We start from the raw sequence: 12,825 nt of genomic DNA, 5'->3' as shown, positions 1-12,825 counted from the left end.
TAGTGCACTACATAGCGAATAGATTGCCAAAGACCATTGTTGGTCTCTTAGTGCAAATACCAGCCTGTTGAGCCTATTGATGCAATCACAACCCCAATCTGTACACACACAGCCACATACACAGCTCAGCATGCACACCACACAAACGGCTACCGCCCGCTAACATTATAATAACACTTTCTTTTCAAGATAAAAAGTTAATCCTTTTACCTCCGGCTGCTGAAATATCACAAACTTAAATATTATGTTTTACACTACCCTTATGGGAAAAAAACACATTTGGAATGTGATCACATGTCATCATGTGATCTTATGTGAAGTTAATGTGACAATATGGGGTATTTGGTATTTTATTAGGATCTCCATTAGCTGTTGCAAAAGCAGCAGCTACTCTTACTGGGGTCCACACACGTATTACAAAATACAGAACATCAATAGACAAGAACAGCTCAAGGACAGAACTACATTTTTTTTAAACGCACACGTAGCCTACATATCAATGCATACACACAAACTATCTAGGTCAAATAGGGGTGAGAAATTGTGATGTGAGGTGTTGCTTCATCAGTTTTTTTTAAACAAAGTTTGTTGTTCATTTGAGCAATAAGGGCTCTATATAAGGGCTCTATATAAAACTGTATGCTTTCCTGAATTTGTTCTGGATTTGGGGACTGTGAAAAAACCCTGGTGGCATGTCTGGTGGGATAAGTGTGTGTAAGTTGACTATGCAAACAATTTGGTATTTTCAACACATGAATGTTTCTTATAAAAGAAGAAGTGATGCAGTCAGTCTCTCCTCAACTCTTAGCAAAGAGAGAATGGCTTGCATAGTATTTATATCAGCACTCTGATTACAATGAAGAGCAGAATGTGCCTCTCTGTTCTGGGTCAGCTGCAGCTTAACTAGGTCTTTCCTTGCAGCACTGGACCACACGACTGGACAATAATCAAGATTAGACAAAACTAAAGCCTACAGAACTTGCTTTTTGGAGTGTGGTGTCAAAAAAGCAGAGCATCTCTTTATTATGGCCAGGCCTCTCCCCATCTTTACAACCATTTAATCTATATGTTTTGACCATGACAGTTTACAATATAAGATAACGCCAAGTAATTTAGTCTCCTCCATTTGTTTGTTCAACAGCCACACCATTCATTACCAGATTCAGCTGAGGTCTAGATTTTAAGGAATGATTTGTACCAAATACAATGCTCTTAGTTTTAGAGATGTACAGGACCAGTTTATTACTGGCCACCAATTCCAAAACAGAATGCAACTTGTTAAAGATTTCAGTGACTTCATTAGCTGTGGTTGCTGTTGTGTATATATGGTTGAATCATCAGCATACATGGACACACATGCTTTGTTTAATGCCAATGGCAGGTCATTGGTAAAAATAGAAAAGAGTAAAGGGCCTAGAGAGCTGCCCTGTGGTACACCACACTTTACATGTTTGACATTAGAGAAGCTTTCATTAAAGAAAGCCCTTTGAGTTCTATTAGATAGATAACTCTGAATCCATGATATGGCAGAGGTTGAAAAACCTCAACACATGTTTTTTTCAACAACAGGTTATGGTCACTAATATCAAAGGCTGCACTGAAATCTAAAAGTACAGCTCCTACAATCTTCTATTTGAACCCAGGTCAAGAGACGACACACACACACACACACACACACACACACACACACACACACACACACACACGGTTAGTGTAGATTCTCAATAAGCACCCTGCTTTACCCTTATTGGCCCTGGTCAAAGGTAGTGCACTATGTGGAATAGGGTGCAATTTGGGACAGACTGAATATAATTCTGACTTCACTGAATCAGTGACATTTCACTACTTCACTTTACAAGGTGGTGGTTCAAAAAATTCTGTAAAAAAAATTAAGAAAAAAATGGGCTCTTTGTGTGTGTGTGTGTGTGTGTGTTTGGACTTGCCGTTCCACCATCTACACTTGACCCCTAGCCATACACCTTTCACACGGAGAAGGTCTCCTCTGCTTTGTCAGGAGAACTGCCCCAGGTACTCATCCACACTCTAACTCTCCATACAATACACAGTGGGGAAGAGGTTGTATCCAAAATGGCACCCTCTTCCCTACATAGTGCTCTACTTTTGACCACAGCCCTATGGGCCTTAGCCAAAAGTAGTGCACTTTATAGGTAATAGGATGACATTTGGGATGCAGACTCGAAGATCATTGGCAAAAAAGGATACTTTGTCCACTCAGGTGTTAAAGTGGCTTGAACACTTGATCAATGATGATAGACCCTGTGGTCGTCAGAGGTAGCGTTCAGGCGACAGCGCCGATATTGATTGAAAAGTTGAGAGCTGTCATCGAACAGTTCAATAATAATGACGGTGGACATTTAGCAAATGCTTTAATCGAAAGTGACATGCAGTTCACACATATTCTCTTTGTGTGTGTGTGTGTGTGTGTGTGTGTGTGTGTGTGTGTTGTGTGTGTGACTTGCCTTTCCTATGTACAGTGGCTCCAGTCCAGTGTACTCCTCCAGCACAAAGAACTGGTTCCATACCCAGCCTCTCTTCACCCTCCTCAGCAGCCCTGCTCCACTCTCCTCTTCTGTCTTGGCTCTATCCATACGGCCCTGGGCCTCAGACAACAGGGCCAGCAAGGCCAGACCTATGCTGAGTAGGAGGTTGTAGACAGGCCTACCACCCCCAGGATGGTGGTGATGTTGATCTCCCATGATGGATACTCAACAGCAAATCAAATAAATGTATTTTCAAAATGGGGTTTTGTGTTTTCTTTGGTGATACGATGACCCACTGATGACAGGCCTTTGTTTCTTGTGTCTTTCTTGTGTCTTCAAATGGCTACTTTCTCCTTTTCCTGCTTTGTGAAAAGTGAAAAAAGAAAAGAAAGGAGAGAAAGATGAGTTTCAAATCCTCCAAATGTAGATGTCATTATTGGACACTGACACTATCGTCCTTGGCCTATAAGCTCCTTCTCTGTTTCCTCATTTCTTTCTTTCTTTCACTGAAACTATTGAGGAAAGTATGGCTGGATTAAAGGATGGCTGGATTAAAGGCTGGAAGGATGTAGAGATGACACTGATCCCAGTCTACTGTGTAGAAACACAGATTAATCTGCTTCTCTCTTCTGTCCTTTGTTGAATGATAATGAACCCTCTGTGTGTGTTTGTTTTTGTGTGTGTGTTTGTATGCACATGCATGCGTGAGTGTCCATGTGTGTTTGTGTGTTAGAAATAGATAGCTGCATTAAAACTCAATGAGTGGGGCCTCACACTGCGTTCTAAATACATGTAGAGGAGGAGAGGGGAGAGACGGGGAGAGACGGGGAAATGATGGGAGAGAGACGGGGGAGAGGTTACTCCTCTTGGGGCTGAGGGTTAGTCTGAGAGGAGCCACGCATGATACCTTCTTGAGCCCTAAGCCCCTGTGCTCTTTCACACTCTCCCATTTACTGTTGTGCTCAGGCAACAGAAACCATCTTCAAAACTCCTTTCCTCAACCCCCCATCTTTCTCTTTGCTTTCTTTCTGTGTTGGTGCTTCACCTTCTCTTTTCAGTTTCTATAGGAACAGCGGTAACTTCTCTCATTTCTCTCTTGCTAACAGTATTTGCTTTTTTCTGAGAGTGAAGAGGAGGCGGTGCTGTTTCTCCCAGCATCTCTCTCTCCCTCTCCCCCAATCTCCCCTGCTTCCTCTCCCCTCTCTTCCTTTCTTTCCTCTCTTCCCCTGGCTGTTGAAGAAGAGTTGAGATTTGCACTGTTCCTCATTTGTTAAGGTGCCACCAACCTCCTGTAACTACAAGCTACACGCTGCTGCCTAACAGGACAACAAACAACTAGTGGTGCTTCGGTGCTTTCCACTGAGGGTGTGTAGAGTTCTGCAAGATGTTTTGTTTCCACCATTTGGAATAGACTTGATAACTTATTTTTATAATAAAAAAAAAAAATTCACTCGGACAGCCCACATTAACCCGAAAAAACCCGAAGTCAATTGTTACTTTATGGTGCTGTAGATTTTTAAAAAAAATAAGTTTTCTATTGATTTCAAGTATTGCTTTACATTTAATCAATGTATTTTTTCTACTCAAACTGTGCCTTTATGACACTAGCTTGATTTTCTTTCCTTTTATCAGTGAGCTGGTCACATCTGTTTGCCTCCACCACAATCTATTCCCGCTCTTTAATTAACAAGCTGCACAGGGGAAAAACTGATAGATCTATAGTGAAAAGGGGGGAAAGAGAAAAGAGAAAAGTGGAAGAAAAGAATGCTAGCAGGGGGCGTGGAGAGAGAAATGGAAAGTAGGGGGCGAGAAAGAGAGAATAGAGAAAGAGAGACTGTGTTGAGCTCTATTATATTGTGTAAGAGAGAGAGCTCATTGTGCCATAGTGGACACTCTCAGAATCTCCAAACAGTTAATCATTATTGAAGAGTCACAAAAAGGCTGGCGGCTAGGGAAGGGTGCTGGGCGGGGTGCTTTTGCTATAAAGGCCCTGACAGGACGGGGTATCTGGCTCCTAGCCCCCCTGGCCCTTCAACTCAGGGGATCTGTCCCAAATGTCCCCCAATTCACTATGGGCCCTGGTCAAAAGTAATGTAATTTATATGGAATGGGGTGCCATTTGGGGGACACCCAACCTGGGACTCAAAGCCCCACGAGGGCCCCTGACAGGCTGGGTGAGCCATGACCTCCATGGGCCCCTCTTGGTCTCTGCTCTATTCTGTCTGTATTCTGTCTCCATTATTTCCATTCAAGTGGCCCTGTTGTTCATTATGAAGTCAAATTAGCACCTCGCAAAAATTTCCACACACCCCTTCACCTCCCCAGCCCCCTTCTCCGTCAAAGGTCAGGACTTGCACCCGTTACATTCGGCCTCTATTTTGTTGTGTCTAATGAGGTGACATACTACATAATTGTGCTGGCTCAACACTCCACACATCTCCCTCAGACTAATCTGATGGCTTTTCACTTATTAAAGAAAAAAGAAAAAGCAGCTGTTCTTGCTGTGTCTGCCTTTACGACCTGCCACACAAGTTGCCCCCTATCCTGAGCAGAGGAATGAAGGGAGGGAGGGATGGATGGAGGGGGGAGGGAGGGAGGGATGGATGGAGGGGGAGGGTCGAGGAGGCATCAGATGTGAAAGCTTTACCAAACATAAGAAGAGAGAGGGTATTTTCCCACCACAATTACATATTCTACGGAAATGGTAAAAGCCACTTTAACTTTCAAGGAGAACTGAGAGATGTAGAATCGTGTTGCACGGTCTGTGTGCGTGTAAGTTTGTAAGTGTGTAAATCAAGCAGGGGTTGTAACAATCAACAGCAGTAGTTGCGAATCGAAGGACCGTATTGTTGAGTCATCAAAATCTCAGTCAGTCTGTCAGCATTACACCTTATTCCCTATATATAGTGCACTACCCTGGTCAAAAGTATTTCACTTTGTAAGGAATAGTGTGCCATTTGGGATGCAGTTTTAGCTTGTCAGCATGACCATGAACTACTATTTGGTGGCAAAATACCTTTAAAATATGTTTGTAGCTGACCACCAATTTTTATTTTTCCCTTCCCTTAGGCCAACTACAGAAAATTACCCCAGTTACCCCAGTTGGAATCCCAACTAACAATCAAAAACCCTCTGACTTTAGTCACACAGACTCTGTATGCAGCCTGACTTAAGTGCTCTGCTGCAGATCGTATGAAAAGGATTTATACAATTTTACAAGTCAATCTCGTATGATTGTGGCCTACTTCCTATCGATAGAGCACTTCCCTCTCAAGAGCAGGGGTGCACTTTTCCAAAACAGACTTATACACTCTGCTTTTGAACCATCAACAACTTTTCAACACATCAACAATGCACATTTTGAAGAGATAAATTCAGACTTTCTCCAAACTTCGTGTGTGGTAACAATAGTGTGGTCAACAACAGAACTGTCACACAGATACAGTATAACTTCATGTGTGGCACGACAGTGTGGTTGTCACGTCTAATTCTGCTCCTTCCCTACGGCGGCGTGCGACGTCGCCGGAATACTAACCACCAGTCCTGGAACTCATCATTACGAGGAGCTGCGCGTCAGAGGAGTGGGGGGTGTACTGTCATGTCTACTCCTGCTCATACCCTCCGGCATAAGACATCGCTGGAATACTAATCACCGGTTCTGGAACTCATCATTACGCGCACCTGGGACTCATTGTTAGGATTCACACCTGGACCTCATTACCTCCCCTTTCTAAGTCCCTTCCTTTTGTTCATTCCTCAGTTGGTACTGCATCAAATCACATCACATTTTATTGGTCACATACACATGGTTAGCAGATGTTAATGTGAGTGTAGTGAAATGCTTGTGCTTCTAGTTCCGACCGTGCAGTAATATCTGACAAGTAATCTAACAAATTCCCCAACAACTACCTGATACATACATATCTAAAGGGGTGAATGAGAATATCTACATATAAGTACATGGATGAGCGATGGCTGAGTTGCATAGGCAAGGTGCAATAGATAGTATAAAATAATGTATATACATGTGATATGAGTAATGTAAGATTTTGTAAACATTATTAAAGTGGCATTATTTAAACTGGTTTAAAGTGACTAGTGATCCATTTATTGAAGAGTCCAGTGATTGGGTCTCAATGTAGGCACAGCCTCTGTGAGTTAGTGATTCATGTTTAGAAATTTAATGGCCTTGAGATAGAAGCTGTTTTTCAGTCTCTCAGTCCCAGCTTTGATGCACGTGTACTGACCTCACCTTCTGGAATTCTAGTGGTGTGAGCAGGCAGTGGTTCAGGTGGTTGTTGTCCTTGATGATCTTTTTGGTCTTCCTGTGACATTGGGTGCTGTAGGTGTCATGGAGGGCAGGTAGTTTGTCCCCGGTGATGCGTTGTGCAGACCGCACCACCCTCTGGAAAGCCTTGCAGTTGAGGGCGGTGCAGTTGCTCTCGACTGTGCATCTGTAAAAGTTTGTCAGGGTTTTGGGTGACAAGCCAAATTTCATCAGCCTCCTGAGGTTGAAGAGTCGCTGTTGCGTGAAGAAGGCGCTGTTGCGCCTTCTTCACCACACTGTCTGTGTGGATGGACCATTTTAGTTTGTCTGTGATGTGAATGCCGAGGAACTTAAAACTTTCCACCTTCTCCACTGCTGTCCCTCCTATGTGGATACGGGGGTGCTCCCTCTGCTGTTTCCTAAAGTCCAATATCATCTCCTTTGTTTTGTTGACATTGAGTCAGAGGTTGTTTTCCTGACACCACACTCCGAGTGCCCTCACCTCCTCCCTGTAGGCTGTCTCGTCATTGTTGGTGATCAAGCCCACTACTGTTGGGTCATCTGCAAACTTGATGATTGATTTGGAGGCATGCATGGCCACAAAGTCATGGGTGAACAGTGAGTACAGGAGAGGGGTGAGCACACACCCTTGTGGGGTCTCAGTGTTGAGGGTCAGCGAAGTGAATATGTTGTTTCTTAACTTCACCACGTGGGGAAGGCCAGTCAGAAAGTCCAGGACCCAATTACACAGGACGGGGTTGAGACCCAGGGCATCCAGCTTGATGATGAGCTTGGAGGGTACTATGGTGTTCAATGCTGAGCTGTAGTCAATGAACAGCATTCTTACATAGGTATTATTTTATATTTTGCACAGGAACAATGGTAGCCATCTTGAAGCATGTGGGGACAACAGACTGGGATAGGGAGCGGCCACATCCACAGTTTCTGGTTTGGGTAGGTTTTAATGGTCACTGTGGGTGCAACATCTCCAATGCTCTTCTTTATAAACTCACTTACCGAGTCAGCGTATTGGCCGATGTTGCTCTCTGAGGTTGACCGGAACATATTCCAGTCCGCGTGATCAAAACAGTCTTGAAGCATGGCTTACGATTGGTCAGACCAGCGTTGAATAGTTCTCGTCACTGGTACATCCTGTTTGAGTTTTTGCCTATAAGACGGTATGAGCAAGATGGTCGGATTTGCTGAAGGGAGGGCGGGGGAGGGCTTTGTATGCATCGCTGAAGTTAGAGTAGCAGTGGTCGAGTGCATCGTGCAATCAATATGTTGATATAATTTAGGTAGCCTTGTTCTCAAATTTGCTTTGTTAAAATCCCCAGCTCCAATAAATGCAGCCTCCGGATGTATATTTTCCAGTTTACATAGAGTCCAGTGAAGTTTCTTGAGGGCCGTCTAACTGCAGAGAATTCTCTTGGTAGGTAAAATGGCCGGCATTTGATTGTAAGGAATTCTAGGTTGGGTGAGCAGAAGGACTTGAGACCCTGTATGTTGTTATGATTACACCATGAGTCGTTAATCATAAAGCATACTACACACCCGCCATTGCTCTCTCCAGAGAGATGTTTATTTCTTTCGACGTGATGCTTGGAGAAGCCCGGTGGCTGAACCAATTCTGACAACATATCCTGAGAGAGCCATGTTTCCGTGAAACAGAGAATGTTGCAATCTCTGATGTCTCTCTGGAAGGAAACTCTTGCTCGAATTTCGTCTACCTTGTTGTCACGGGACTGGACATTGGCGAGTAGTATTCGATGTGCACGTCTACGGAGCCTGACCAAGAGGCCGCTCCGTCTGCCCCTTCTGTGCCGCTGTTGTTTTGGGTCGGCTACTGGGATTAGATCCATTGTCCTGGGTTGTGGTCCGAACAGTGGATCCTCTTCGGGTATTCCTGGTCGTAATGTTGGTAAGTTGATGTTGCTCTTATATCCAATAGTTCTTCCCGGCTGTATGTAATAAGACTTAGGTTTACCTGGGGTAACAATGTAAGAAATAAAAAATAAAACACTGCATAGTTTCCTCAGAACTCGAAGCGAGGCGACCATCTCTGTTGACTCCATTTTGTATGAATGTGTTCATGTTACCTCACTTCTGTTACGCTGTCTTGTTTCATGTTTGTTGTTTTCATTAAACATTTTACCTGCACCTGCTTCTCGACTCACAGCGTCATCGTTACAGTGGAATTGAAGAGATGGGGTCATTCTACCAATTGCTTGCCTTTTGAGTAGTGTAACTTGGTTATTTTTTATTTATTTCATCTAATTTTTACATTGTCATAAAGAGCACATGTTCAACTTGTTCAACATGTTTTTGAATCTTAAGAGGTAAAATTAAAAAATGACTATAGTAAGTGCCTATTAAGTTCCAAGTGTTGACCGTAACAGGGTTAAATCTGCCACGTATCCCCTTGTGACAGGGGGAATGGAAGCTTGTTGAGTGCAACAGGGGGGGCAATTGAATGCTAGCTTCACAAAAAATTATGAAATTGATGTGTTATCCTCGACCAGCTAAATTGTCCACTACAAAACACCAGAAAATGGCCAAAAAGCTCACCGCCTTTTATACTAGGGTTTGACTATAAGATGGTCCAATTTTTTAAAATATATATTTAAAAATGAATAGTTCCATCTTATTAAAACAATAGTTCAGTTCACATAACAGGGTTGACCTTAAAATGAGGGACAAATGTAAATCAATCACTAATCACATGAAATAAATCATCTGCAGACATTACTTTGTCAAAGCAACACAATATTTAGGGCCTTACAATGGTGGTGAAAACTTACAATGGAGGGTTAAAATCTTCCTAGAAGTCATAGAGGGTGCACAGAGGGACACGCCAAAATGCAGAATTTTGGCACAGCAGGTCTTTATTCATATTAGAAATCAGATTCTTATAATTTTCCATGTGGTCTATAGCAGTGGTTCTTAAATGGATTTGCCTAGGGATCCAAATTGAACCAGGTTGTCTCAGTCGGGACCCAATATTTGCATTGAGAAAAAGAAAAATACAATCTGGTAAACTATTTTGAATGCTTTTTCACAGTAAATGTAGCAATTATATGACAAGCGGCCAACATTCCCACCTCTTTCATTAATCAATAATAACATTTTACATATTCTTGATGAAGAATGTTAATAACCTTACTGGTTTGAGACCACAAAATCAACCAAAATTCTGCTGCTAATAGCTCTATATTGAAAATACTGTGAATAAATGAAATCTGACATGACATAATTTACAAATAATTTCACAACGCTTTCTACCTGGTTTAAGTTTTTGTAAATGTTTTTCTTTGTATTTTATTTAAAGGACAATTCCACCCAAACATTATATTTTCTTTAGTCCATTGTTGACATAGTCCCAAAATGTTTCACATGTCAGCAATCTCATTTTGAAGATATATAACATTCAAAAAACAGAAATGCAAAACGCAGCATCAAAATGCAAAATATTTCTGTATTTTTATAGTTATATATCTTGAAAATGTGATTGCTGACATGCAAAACCCCAGTTTGTGCCAAGAAGGGGGGTGTATACTCAGTGTATATTAAAGTGCACTTCATTTAATATAACAGGCTTTTATATCAAAGGAAGGCAAAGGGCATTAATTTCATGGAACAACCTGTACGTAGCAAAATACCTATTGAAGAGATAACGTTTATACTTTCTCCCAACTTTGTGTGTGGCGCGACAGTCTGGTCCTATATACCATGTCGATCCAGTTCCTCCAATTCATTAATAAGGCTTGATTTCACAGTGGGCATGTCCGTATCCTCCGTTCACCCCTCTCTAGGAGGACCCTTGGTCCATAAATGGACCAGTTAAAGAGGGAGTCACCGTGAAAGAAGGCCAATTTTGGGCTCCCAACATCGTAAAACCCCTTGTGGGGAACCACAGGAAGATACGTCATGGCTAATTTGTTAACCACAATTGATTTAGCATGGTGGAGAAAGTTGAGGAAGTAGACACTATCGGGGCACTTCATATCTTTGTCCCCAGAGAAGGATGAATGTATGGAGGATTGAAAGGTAAAATCCTGGTATGGGATACCAGATTCCCACCCATGTTAGACTGAAAAAAACACAAGGCATAAACACGTGGTTGCTTCATGAAAACAGATAGTCAACCAAATGAATAAACATAATCCATCTCCTTCCTGTCTCTATGTGTTCTGGGGGCCACATGTGAGCCTCTTCAATTATAGGATTTCTGTACTCTGAACCCAGTTGTGTGACTTTGTCTGTCTGCTGCATCAGTGGACTAGCACCCTCAGTGTCATAAGAGGGGCAAAATAAATTGTTAAATGTTTCACTCCTTTCTGCTTTGTCCTATGCTTTTCTACAACAATATAAAAATGATTTAATTTGTTCTCTCTCTCTCTCTCTCTCTCTCTCTCAGAGTGGGGTGGAAACCTTGTCATTTATGGAGAAATTAAATCATACAAACTGGCATTCATCCCGATCACTGGTGCATGGAAATGATGTCATGGAGCATGAGTGTCATCGGGAAAGTTTGCAATCAGTGTCATTTCACCACAAATTAACTGGGTTGAGTCCTAGCTGGGTTGTGTCTCAAAGGCATCCAGTTCCCTGCATAGTGCACTACTTCTGACCATAGGGAAAAGGGTGTCATTTAGGACATCGCCTGGGATCATCCAGGATCCCTGGGAAGCAGTTGTTAGTTATTATAGAGAAAACACAGCAACACATCAGCATGATGTGCGTCACTCAGTTCCATGAATGAGCATTAATCGTCCCCACTTTTGACACAGATAATAATCACAATATCCTTTGTGCCTCTAGCTGTGTCTGATTACAGCTGTCAATCCACTGGCGTGTTACCCAGCTTCAATTTACAAGACAGGAAACAGCTTAATGGTTTTGGAGAAGAGTTTTAAAAAATAAGACCTCCTTTTCATGTTAGAAAAATGTAAGACTTCACTGTGAGTGAGTTGTGAGGTTTGAATGCTAAACTAAAGTCCCTAAAAGCAGACCTAATAATACAGTGTGTTTGAACTGCCGACAAGGCTAGACGTGTACAGAATGAGCCTCTACAGTTTGAACTCCGATTCATATTGAAGTTATACAAGTTTGTACTTTGCCACAAGCATTCTCACAGACCAAAACTCACTCGTAATACTCTGGTCATCTCTTGACAGCCAAATATCCTGCTGTACAAGACAAGCATTCTTACAGACCGATTCTCTATACTGAAAAACCGGTTACAGCTTCAGTTAGCTAGTTTTCCCACACTGGCATCATCTCTGCCAGTCACATTTTTCACAGGTTTCTCTTTCCGTTTCTGAATACTCCAAATATTCAGTCAAACGAAAAGCTGTAACACCCAGTCAAGCGTTTAATTGAAATCTCTCATTGATTATCATGTAGAAAAGCATTCTAGCGTGGAGTCAGAATCAATTAAAATTCCACACCTTACCTTCTATTTTTCCTTATTTATTTTTTCTCTGTCCTTTTCAGACAGTTTTTGCTCTTCTTCTCTTATCTGTCTCTTCTTCTTTTCTCTCAAAACTCACTAAATTCCCCTTGTAATACTTGTGGAAGTAACTGCCTGCAGTGCATCAGTTCCCTATAGAGTCACCTTGGGTCCATGCTCCCTCTCAACTATACTGGCTGTCATTCTTTGAAAAGTTTCTACTTCTCTCTCTCCCCTTCTCTCTCTCTCTCGCTCTCTACGCACTCTTCTTCCTCTCTCCCTTTTACTTTCCACTCTCTCTCTCTCATTCCATCTCCACACTCTCATCCACAGTGTCATCCCCCCAGGAGCCAATCAGACTAAAGGACCATTTTCTGCTGTGCACAATCAGGGGTCAGCCCTCTTGATCCATCATAATCCAGCAATCTGCAACCTGAAGCAGGGGACAGGAATTCTGCGAAGAGCAGAGAAAGGGAGGAGAGAGAGAGAGAGAGAAAGAAAGAGAGAGAGAGAGAGAGAGAGAGAGAGAGAGGAGCAGGGTGATGGGCGGGGTGAGGGGCGGGTTCTTGTGCCACAAATGCCACTAATTTCATCTTTCTGTATTT

The 12,825-nt window shown here is 42.4% G+C and overlaps 1 protein-coding gene across 1 annotated transcript in view; it reads right to left on the bottom strand.

The window, feature by feature from the left end:
* The window catches only part of LOC112216523 (cadherin-20-like), a 42,865-nt gene extending 30,246 nt beyond the window's left edge, over positions 1–12,619 (bottom strand). Inside the window, exons 1-2 of the mRNA XM_042299142.1 lie at positions 12,224–12,619; positions 2,481–2,863 (exon numbers count right to left, since the gene is read on the bottom strand). Coding sequence (XP_042155076.1) covers positions 2,481–2,717 — 237 coding nt within the window. The 5' untranslated portion in view covers positions 2,718–2,863; positions 12,224–12,619. The remainder of the gene's footprint in view (positions 1–2,480; positions 2,864–12,223) is intronic.
* Between the last annotated feature and the right edge of the window lie 206 nt (positions 12,620–12,825).

The sequence above is a fragment of the Oncorhynchus tshawytscha genome, linkage group LG16 (assembly GCF_018296145.1).
Source record: "Oncorhynchus tshawytscha isolate Ot180627B linkage group LG16, Otsh_v2.0, whole genome shotgun sequence".
Lineage (NCBI taxonomy): Eukaryota > Metazoa > Chordata > Actinopteri > Salmoniformes > Salmonidae > Oncorhynchus > Oncorhynchus tshawytscha.
Note: the sequence above shows the minus strand (reverse complement) of the source record. Positions and strands in the feature narration are given on the sequence as shown.